At 39.2% G+C, this 10,900-nt stretch overlaps 1 protein-coding gene across 1 annotated transcript; it reads left to right on the top strand.

The window, feature by feature from the left end:
• The first annotated feature begins 480 nt into the window (after positions 1 to 480).
• LOC121328059 (putative claudin-24) lies at positions 481 to 3,928 on the top strand. The gene is made up of 3 exons (XM_041272531.1): positions 481 to 1,444; positions 1,859 to 1,949; positions 2,403 to 3,928. Exon 3 carries the CDS (start codon positions 2,562 to 2,564, stop codon positions 3,219 to 3,221), a length of 660 nt encoding a protein of 219 aa, XP_041128465.1. The 5' UTR covers positions 481 to 1,444; positions 1,859 to 1,949; positions 2,403 to 2,561; the 3' UTR covers positions 3,222 to 3,928.
• The last annotated feature ends 6,972 nt before the right edge of the window (positions 3,929 to 10,900 follow it).

Genomic DNA, 10,900 nt, shown 5'->3' with positions numbered 1-10,900 from the left:
ATCAAACAATTTGGCAGGATTTGGGACAATTGTTACTGCTTGAGATTGTCCCAGAAATGAGTAGGGCTTGTTCAGGTGAGCACTGTGCATTTGCCTCGAGTGGGTGAGCCATGTAAGGATTCATGAGAATCACATGGAGTATTGTGGATCTCCTCTTAAGACTGTTTATATAATAATCTTTATATAAAGTTGTATTTATAATTTAAGTCTACAGTATACCATCATGAAACCACAGAAGTCTTTTTTTATATAATTATGTGTAAATGTATCTATTTTTTGTTTGTTTTAAGCTTCATGTATTTTTTATGAAGTGTGTGCTAAAAGGTGGTACAACCAAAGGAGGTTTGGCTTGATAAACAGTGTATCGCACCCTTCATTGCATCATATGGCAGGCACATCGATTCTTTATATAACTGCAACAATAACAGCCAAATTTCATTAAAAATAAACTTTCCTCTAAGATGGGTTAATAAGAAATGTTGTAAGTTCTATTAAGCTGTATGCTTTCTTATGTTAGGATAAGACTAAACTATGTAAGAATGCAATAGCAGAATAATCATATTTCATTTTACTATATAATAGTGTATTGCCATAGGACACTGCAACTTAAATGACTAAGGTGTTAATTAAATAGAATTCTGAAGGATACTTTACCAGTCTTCTGTGAAAGATGAGAGACGCTAAAGAACTTCTTTTATTTTGTGTGTTTCATTCCGGGCCTGTTATACAGTACAGCCATTTGGGCTTTTGTTTACTAAGAGGCCCTGTGCCAATTTTAAGCTGGTTCCACCACGGCAGTGGTACTTCTTCATTAAAAAGTACACCACGCTGACTGAGAGTGATGGAGAGGTCCTGCTGTTTAAGAGATGCCTGCTGTCATCAACACCTTTTACCTTCATCACCTTTTTTTCTGTAATTTTTTCCCTTGGTCTCACTTGTTCTTGGACACCCGACCACTGCTGTGGGACAGACATCCGGAGAGACAAACAAAGGGGACTATGGCCCTTTTGTGGGTCAGCTGAGAAAGCAGCAGTTTTGTGTAGGAGAGTCGAATGATCTGAAGGAGCATTTTTGCTTTTGATAATGTATATCTACATGCCCCTTACCCACAATCCCTCTTCCAGTGAATGCAGTCTAAATCAGAATGCAACGCAACAATAAAGGGCTCTGTCTCTGGCTGAGGATCCTAATAATGAAATGAACTGTATCCATTTGAACAAAGGGAGCTGTGGCACTCAGGGATTTCTTTTTTTAATTGGAACTTAAACATGATATAATGTACATACCATACCTATTGGACTTGTAGTGGAAATCAGTAACATTCTCCCTGTCAAACACTGTTGCTTAAAGAACCAGATAATTGTTTTTTGTTTTTTGTACAGTACTATAACTGCAGGTTTTACTGCAAAGGACAGCTGTCTACTTCTACAATACCCCCAGTAAGGTATGTAAAACCACATTTATTTAATTTGTAGATTTGTTATAGAAAAAAAAATGTTAGATTGTTCCTTAACAACAGGTTTGGTTAAGCTCTCCTTATCAATTAGATTTATATACTGTATAGCATTTGTTTAAGTAGCTGTATTTTGCTCTATTCAGTACTGGGAAAAAAAAATACATTGAAAAACAATAAATATGTTTGAATTGAATGCTTTATTCTTCTTCTTATTATTATTATTCTCCTGACATTGGGTGGGCAAGCATATTTTTTTAAAAAGGGATTACCTGATAGCTGTTATTATTAACAATTAGCCTAGGTGTTCAGATAAAAAGGTTTAATTCTACTTTATGTAACTCTATATAAATATAAAATATTGCCCTTGCATATTATTGCATGTTTTTTTTGGTTTTTTTTTAGAGTCATCTACAAAAGTGAAGTTGATGTATTTGTCCACCAGGAAGTACTGCTTGGAACTCTCAAGATATGATGCACATTGAAAATCCAAATTGTAAGAAGCAGTTACCTGCATGACGTCTGAAAAACTTGTGAAAAGTGTTGCGTCCCAGCCAGCAGTTTATATAATGATAGTGAAAATGACCTTGAACAGGTTACTCTCCCATCCCATCTAATTGTATTTACCATACCCTGGGCTGAGTAATCTCTGTCTCATGAACAACCTGTCATTATGTGAAAGAAACCAAAAGGCTAGGGGGATGCTATAAATAAGACAGCCCTCTGCTCAGAAATTGCAAAAATCCGCTTTTTAATAACATCCTGCTTATGTTTTCATAATATCCCGTGTGGCTGACTGGGCACTGGCATGAATCTCAATGATCTTTTTGTTAGCTGTCTCTGCGATTTGTTTTCACCTGGTCAGAAAGAGCAGAAGAAGGGAGGGAAGGTGTCGAGGAGCTGAAGTCTCTTTCACTCTTAGTTGTTTTTTTGTTTTGTTTTTTTTCAGAGAGGCAGTCGATTTAAAGGTGCTCACAACCAAGCAGAAGTTGTTAGTACTAACTGACCTGTATACTTTAGGATTTATACTGAAACAAGCTGCTCCACTGCAGGGCACTGATACAGCACAATTAACCACCAGCCTCACAGAAGAAGCAGCTGAAGCAAAATGGAGCCAGGGCTGTGTGTTGCGGAGCCGCTGGGACTGTTTCTCTGTGTGGGGGCTTGGGTTTGCACACTGACCACCACTATTTTACCCCAGTGGTTGACACTCTCCACAGAGCTGCTGCAGACAGAAAGCTACCAGCTCGGTCTGTGGGAGACCTGTGTTGTTCAAGATCTGGGTGGCATTGAATGCAGACCTTACGATAGCATGCTCGGCCTCCCTGGGGATATCAGGCTGGCTCGGATCCTCATGTGTGTGGCAGTGGCTACTGGGCTCCTGGGTCTACTGGTCCCAATACCTGGACTCACCTACGTGAACTGCTGCAATGGCCGGGGTGGTGAGCGGACAAAGAGGGTCCTGAGAGTGTTGGGAGGCGCATTCTCTTTTCTCGCTGGCATCATTTGTCTGGTGCCAGTGTCCTACATGGCTCACTTGACGGTGCTCAAGTTCTGGGATGACACGATTCCCGATATTGTTCCCAGGTGGGAGTTTGGGGAAGCACTGTTCTGCGGGTGGACTGCTGGATTCCTCCACATTGTCGGAGGGATCGTCTTTGCTTCCTCTCACTTTTGCTATGAAGAGGAATCGGATAGTAAAGCTACAAGAAGTCTGGAAATGCAAGCTTTGGACAACACATCCCAGACCAGGGTGGAGTATGTGTAACAGGCAAAAACTGGTTTACTACCAGGGTTCTTGAGAAAAATTCAAGTATGCCTCAATACAAAACACAGTTCCTTCTTCTAAGCATTCACTTGCTTGTCTTAATAAATCCCTGTAGTGTTATTGCTATGACAACACCTGTATTATTATCAATAAATACTATGTTATATTTGATGCCAAACTGATTAAGGGATATAAGTAGCTTTATTTAGATTTTAAAATTGGAATCTGCATGCAGAGCTGCTATATTCGCTTCTTTTTTTTTTTTTTTTACATCACAGTTTTGTACATTCAGTCTGGATAATGTGTTTATGTATAATCACAACAGGATTCCTTATTTGTGTGTTGCTTTAGAGGAAATTTGTCAAAATCAGACAGGGAGCAATGCATTTCATAAATAGTCTAGCAAAGCTGAATTATTTTAAGTAAATGCCTACCGGGATTATATTGCAATTACAGCACTACTATCCTAGGGTTGACTTTAAAATACTATCAAACAAAAGTGTGATAAAGATAATTGATTTTTTCATCTGATAAAATTAGCCCTGTTTTCCACTGTTCTTCCATTAGTATTTTCTACTACTGATCAGTATTTAAGTCTGTTTTTAGGTATAAGTAGGTTATGGTGTGATAGTACATCACAGGAGCAGCTTTAACCCAACTGCTTATTTTTTGTTGTGCACTGTTATATTTATATCAGTGATCTGTGTATTAATATTCTGGACATGTTCCAGCATATCAAGACACTGACTGGTTAATCCTTTTAAAAGGTTAAAGGCATGGTTAATCAATTTTTTATATATATAAAATATGATATATATATATATATATATATATATATATATATATATATATATTATAATAGTTAAAAGACATGATGTCAGTGAAAAGAATTGAAAAGAATGTTCTGCAGTACGGGGTGCTGCTTGTGCTTTCTTATACTTACATAAGGATCAAGGAGTGAAAAATATTTCAGCTGCTTCCAAAAATGATCTGGTCATAAAGGTCATGTTGATCTGAAGGCTCTGATCAACATTTTTCTTTTTCCTCAAGTCTTTTAAAGACTGTGCTTTGCGCTTTGCCATATTCTATACCCTTGCCGTATTCTGAAAGATTCTTCTGTTGTCCCATACAATGACAGCATTATTTCATCATATGCTAATCTTTCAATCGTATTAGTTACTGTGGGAGGCGGCCTCCCAGAGCTGTTTGAGTATATGTCACTATATATTGAACTGAACAATCTATTATCACTCACATTACAATATACAGTATATGTGATGAAATGTACAATATATAGCATATGTGTTCAAAAGTCCAATTTGGACTATAAATACCACTGTAAGTTGAGAAGACTGCATTAAAGTTAATACAACATGCCACTTGAGTGCCCTGTTTGTCATATTTATATATCGTATTCTCCAGTGTAACCATTTAAGTCTGTAGTGATAACATGTGTGTAACCCATGTTCTGTCTAGTTTTAATGAAAGGCAGTCACTTTAAGAATTATATTTAGTTTAGACATAAGCCTGGTTTTCAAAACATACTATGGGGATTGACAAAATATTGGACTTCATATTTGTCATCCTCTTCTCGCTCTGAAGCATGACACAACTTACAAGTTGTTGTAGGCGCCGTTTTTTAGGCAATTCTCGTCATGCAGCAGTATCAAATCATTATTTGAAAAATTTAGTTAAAATCACTTGAAAATTTGCACTGCAACAAGTTCCTTGGAAAGCTCTCAGAAATGTGTCTGGTTTTACATGGGTTTAAGATCTTGCTCAAACTATATTGCAAGTTTTTCACCACAACTCTGATACTGTATAAGAGACCTTTTCAAAAACTCACCCAAGATGGCTGTCTGAAAGCTGCATCATCTTTAGACCTGATCCTCCCAAGGAATGGAATAAATTGTTAAATGGTAAGAAGATGCTAGAAGATGTATTATAAAGGTAATGCCAGCTATCACAAATAATGGGTAAAATAAACTCAGTCAAAGCAGCATTCTCCTGGGATTTTAAACTTTGATAATCAGATGCCTAAAACATTACAAAATGGAGGTCTCAAGCTGATAGATACGAGTTCAGATCAGGTTATAAAGATGTGGTTGCTCTCTCCAGCAGTTAGAAGTGTCAAATATAAGCATATACACAATTCAGTTTCTTAAAATATCCCTGATTTCTATTACATGAGAGCAGACAGGAAAACTTCATGCTGATTTTACACTCGGCTCTCACCAAGATAAGAATCAACTAAGACGTAGCTTTACAGTAAACTAATGTGATCCATCTACGTTTCCATCTATTTGCGTTTCCTTCCATCTGATGATGTAGCTATCCTTCTGCCTGGTGTTGATGGCTGAAGTGTAATGCTGGCTCCAAGGATCGGCTTATTTTGCCTCCCCAGATCATCAGCACAAACAACGGCTGTGATGCTGGCTCCAGGGATCAGCCACAGTGCGGTCTCCCCAGCGCCTCAGCATGACAACCATCTGGATTGAGCTGAGTAGAGTACATCTCTAGGTTCTTCAAGTGGGCACCTTCCATCCTTGGTGTTTCGTCGACTAGCCCACGACACCTCAAGAAATCTCGACGTTGACTCTGGGGAATCACCCCCCTTCATCCCCCGCTTTGTATGTTATGACATAAAGTATTTTCTTTGTAGCATACTCTAATTACTGTACCAAGACTTACATTTCATGCTACAGCTATAGTGATTTTCCACAACGTAGATTATTTACTTGGGTTTATTACCACCCTGTATCTCATGTGAGATGACAGTTAACCATATTTAGGTAAATCAGTCACTTATTAAATAATTTAAAAAGGACCCATCATAAGAGTTAATTACCTCTCTAGCATTTTCTATTTGATGCAGTCATATTATTCCAACTCGTACGGACCATTCTACAGTCAGACATGAAAACCTGACCTGTACTTTACATAATAAGCTCAAGTGGATCCAAACTGAACTGTAAACAGGCATTATCCTAGTTTCCTAGCAACCAAGTCATGAGGTAGAGGTAGTTGCAGGTTGTGCCGAGTACAGCAAGGTTTAGCTTTTGAGTAAGGAACTTGGGCAATGTATGAAAATATATATGTAGACTTAACCAATCTGGATCTTGTTTGTTCAAAGTATACCATTTGAGTCGGATGTCTAATTACATGTTGGTCCAAATGTATCACTTTTACGGTCATGGTGCTTGATTCTCAAATCAATTTACTCCAAATTGTCCTATGCACCACTACAAAGGAAATGTACCCAACATAGTTAACTGTGAGTGGCTGTTTCTTGTTCATTTTAATTGGTGTTTTTTAATGACAATTTAGTGTAAGTAGTTCTGAGAATCTAGCCCAAAGATTTTTTTTTTTTTTTTTTTCTTGTTGAAACTCTGATTTATTTACTCTGTGATTACACCACCATTGTAAAACTGGTTTAGCACACTTCACAAAACAATCACACACTTTGGGCCAAATGGCAGTCTCTGCCTAAAAAAGGCTCAGGTATGGCAGGAAATGTTTAGATGAGGATTGAGGTGTGTTCACTGAACTGTGAGGGGATTCACCATGTCTGACTGTAGCCAGAACCATTGTCCCTCACTGCTAAGAATGAGCCAAGAGCCAAGAGCCAATAAGAAATTAGCCATTAATACTAAGAAAAGATGATGGTAATTAAAAAGGTCAATATGGTGGGTTATATGGGTGAAATAAAATTCAAGTGAGACTCTTTAATGTAAAAAAAAAAAGTTGTTTTGCATCTTAGTAAAAAAAAAAAAATTAAAAAGTACATTTAAATGTATTTTTAATATTAAAAATAGGAGGAAATCAAAGCTGCTTATCAGTTTGTGGTATACAGTACTCTATATCCTGGATAATTGGAAAATGAAACTTATTGCAATGACATAGCATTAAACTATGTTTGTTCAGGAGCAACCTTTAAAAACCAATACTGTGAGTCAATCCACAGTGTAAGATAAAATAAATATTATACCTGTTCATTTTGTAAAAATACATGTTGGTTTTATTTTTATTTTTATTTTTTGGGGGAGGGGTTTCAAGACCTTATTTTTAATTTGACTTTATGTACGTCAAAAAATTATTGATCTCCGCGTGGAGTGCAGGATGCGTCCTATAGCCTGGAGATCGCAGGTTCAAATCCGTGACCAGAGGTTCCTAGGGGGCGCTGTACAATTGGCCGAGCACTGCCCGGGTAGGGAGGGCTTAAGTCGGCAGGTTCACCGTGGCAGGAACACATTTTGGAGGACGCATGTTCCAGCCTCCGTTTTCCCGTTTCCGTAACAAGATACTTAAAAAATAATAATAATAAATGAATGAATGAATAAAATCATTTTAAAAACTTACCTCACTCATTATGTAACTGCAGCTGTAAACAAAAGTAATCTTTCCATTCCCTTTGAATAATTTTCTGTATAAAAAGCATTGAATGGGTTAACAGTAGTAAAATAGAACACTCAAAACGTCACAGCAAGATGCCACCAGGCTTCGCTGAAGATAGCTCTTGGTTTTAAAACCAGGCCACTCAGTCCCACACTTACGATGAGGGATAGCAGGATGGAACATGTAAAAATACACTGGTTCAGACACAGCAGAGGCTGGGGCCCTGTAATCAAACATATAGATAAGGCTCAACTGGGTCACATTGCCTTTAACACAGGAAGTAAACTGTTGGAAGCCAGTGTCATGTTTGAGACCAATATTATATTGTGATGGCAGCAAAAATGTACCTTGTCAAAAAGAAAGATCAGCAGCAAAATCAGAAGCTCTCGTGATGCTGTGAGATGACTTTTTTGCAGCAGAGTACAGCAAAGTACATGTTTTTGCATTTATCCTGCTGTCCTGTACCTTCACAATAACAGCTTTTCCCAACAGGTACCATACATTTCAAAGTCAAGCCACATTAGAAAGGGCTAATATAATGTGTTGCTACTCTGCTAGAAGTAAACTAAATGTTACATGACAGTAACTACCCAAATGACTGTCTTTAGAAACCTCCTTTAATCAGGCTATGCTTTTTAAGGGGTTTCTATGTACATCAGAATCCCCCAGGAACTACAAAGTCAGCAATAAGGGCTTTGGATCACTGATCATCTAACAGGGTTGTCTTTGGTGGCATTAACCCACTGAAGACCACAAAAAAGTATACCATGATAAAAAATACTAAAGTGTAGTAAAGAAGTGTGATGGTGAAAACATGGCAAAGAATAGTTCACGAGGCATGAGCTGGGGGTAGAGATAGGGATAGAGATAGGGCAGAAGAAGCAGAAGGGAGCAGTTAATAGGACAGAGTGCCGGCTAGAAAGGACCGGACCTAGGATAGAAGAGCAGGCGAGGCCCACTCTAGTAGCAGACCAGCGAAGCTGGACATGGAAGCTAGGACAGAAAGTGGTCACTGACTGAGGGCGGCGATGCCGACACGAGCCCAGGGGTGAAGGACCCAGCAACCGAAGACAGGATACAGAAAGTGGTCACCGACTGAGGGCGGCGATGCCGACACGAGCTCAGGGCCGACGGACCTAGCAACCGAAGACAGGAAACAGAAGTGGTCACTGACTGAGGGCGGCGATGCCGACACGAGCTCAGGGCCGAAGGCCTAGCAACCGGAAACGGAATACAAAAGTGGTCACTGACTGAGGGCGGCGATGCCGACATGCTCAGGGTCGACGGACCTAGCAACCGAAAACATATATGAGGGTTATGACTCGTGGAGCCGCCCCTCAGAGGAAGATGATCCCGGAAGACTGGGACACGAAAGGAGATAGAGAGGGAGAGGTACCCAGCATCTGAGACTTCTGTAAAGGGGCGCTCGTTAGACCCCCAATTGGCCGAGACTTCATGCTGCCTGGGACCTGAGATAAGAACAAGGCATAGAGGTTAGTATGTGACTCGAGCATGAGTAGCCACGTCCCGAACTGAGACAGAGTATAGAACAGCCTTGAGTGAGGCAAGATAAGCGCAGGAGCTGCGAAAGAACAGAGTGTGGCCGGGAGTCCGCTCTGACTCACACGGTGAGAACCCCCCTGAAGGTCAAGGGTTAGCTGAAGCCATGCCCTGAGGTCGGGGAAGTGAGATCACTTGCCCCCCAGAGAAGACCGATGCGAAGGCATGTATGAGAAGGTGGAGGAGGGGAGGAGGAGGAAAATGAAACGCTAGACAGCAAAGGTGCAAGTGATCAGGGCTTAAATAGTAAATAGGTACTAATTGACAGGAAATTGGAAACCCCCTTGCTACACGCCTCCTGAACTTAAGCAAGCTAACATTAAAAGAATGATTAACCATGATAAACCATTGTACTGTTTATTATCTACTTTGTAAAGTAGATAATGCACAAGTTAACAACTACTGACGTGTGATTATTTCAGTGAATATTTTAAAGACTTGTGTCTTTTTAAAACCAGCTTACAGCAGCTTGCTTTTCTGAACGCTCGTCTGACCGTATTCCACCTTACAGTGAAGCTGACAGACCGAGCAGCAGCCACAAAAAAAACAGGCAATGCGGTGGACTCAAGAGAAGGGGTCTCACCCAACCTCAAATGAGAGCTTAGCTGCAGTAGCTGTTATCAGATTGCCTGCTTACATTTCTAAATGTTATTTTAGGCTTGTTAGGCTTAAGAAACAACATTTCCCATCTTTCCTAGTACCCCACTCTTAACAATCTTTAGTACCATTGCACAAAGTTGTTAACAGTAACAGTGGACACAGAATGGTAATGTACTGTGCTGTACTACTATGATTGTAATGTATGTATTAGAGCAGTACAATACTAACTCAGTCTGTTAATGTACAGGGATACTTTAGACAATTTTCAGTCTCTGTTGTTGCTTCTGCTTTATAAATGTCTGGGCTGATGATCCTGGATTTACAGAACCTGCAGATGACATTGACAAAGACTTTTAGTGGGGGAGAAAAAAAAAAAAAAAACTTTTTTTTTTGACATTGAATTTACAGTTTATCTCGATGTTTCTAAATCTGCAGCACGGCAGAGCGGCACACCTCTGTGTAACAAAGCCAGTTGTCTTCTTTTTTTTTTTTTTTTACAAAAACTTAGCCCTGTGCACACTTTGGACTGTTTTGTCTGTGACCGCTGTGTAATTTAGAGATGTCATCTTTCTTTGGAAAAAAAGTAATTAAGCACACATAAAGTAAGCATAAAAAAAAATGGAAACTAATATAATTGTTTTTATAAATATGTGTAGTACATTATTAAATAACATACGTGCAATCTTACAATACAAACATATTCTCAAATATATAACTCTAACATTCATAACGAAGAGAATTTTATAATGGCTTAACTACATCTTCATTTTCAAAACAGACATCTGGTACTACACTAAGTTCTTAGTTTGCTAGTCTTGGCTTCCAGGAAGTCTGTTATGCTTTACTTCCTTGGTCATTTCATCCCCACAGTGTCAAAGCATGCTACTGGCTGAAACCATGTCAGTTAATAGGGGAAGCAGCTGATTGGTTATTGACAGGAAGGAAGCTAGTGAAGAGGTGGGGCCAATTTCAACCTCCAGATTAAATGACCCAGGAAGTGCAGGACACTCTAAAAGCATGACGTGCAAACAGAGATTTGTTAAACCTAGTGTAGTACCGGATATACCATGTTTTTTAAATGGAAATAGGTGTTTATTTCGAAGCTACACATTTGAGAAGGAAAA

Source organism: Polyodon spathula, chromosome 15 (genome assembly GCF_017654505.1).
Source record: "Polyodon spathula isolate WHYD16114869_AA chromosome 15, ASM1765450v1, whole genome shotgun sequence".
Taxonomy (NCBI): Eukaryota; Metazoa; Chordata; class Actinopteri; order Acipenseriformes; family Polyodontidae; genus Polyodon; species Polyodon spathula.
Note: the sequence above shows the minus strand (reverse complement) of the source record. Positions and strands in the feature narration are given on the sequence as shown.

Bases quoted from the DNA above. Each gene is read 5' to 3' on its own strand.
- LOC121328059 (XM_041272531.1), top strand. From the start codon at position 2,562: ATGGAGCCAGGGCTGTGTGTTGCGGAGCCGCTGGGACTGTTTCTCTGT.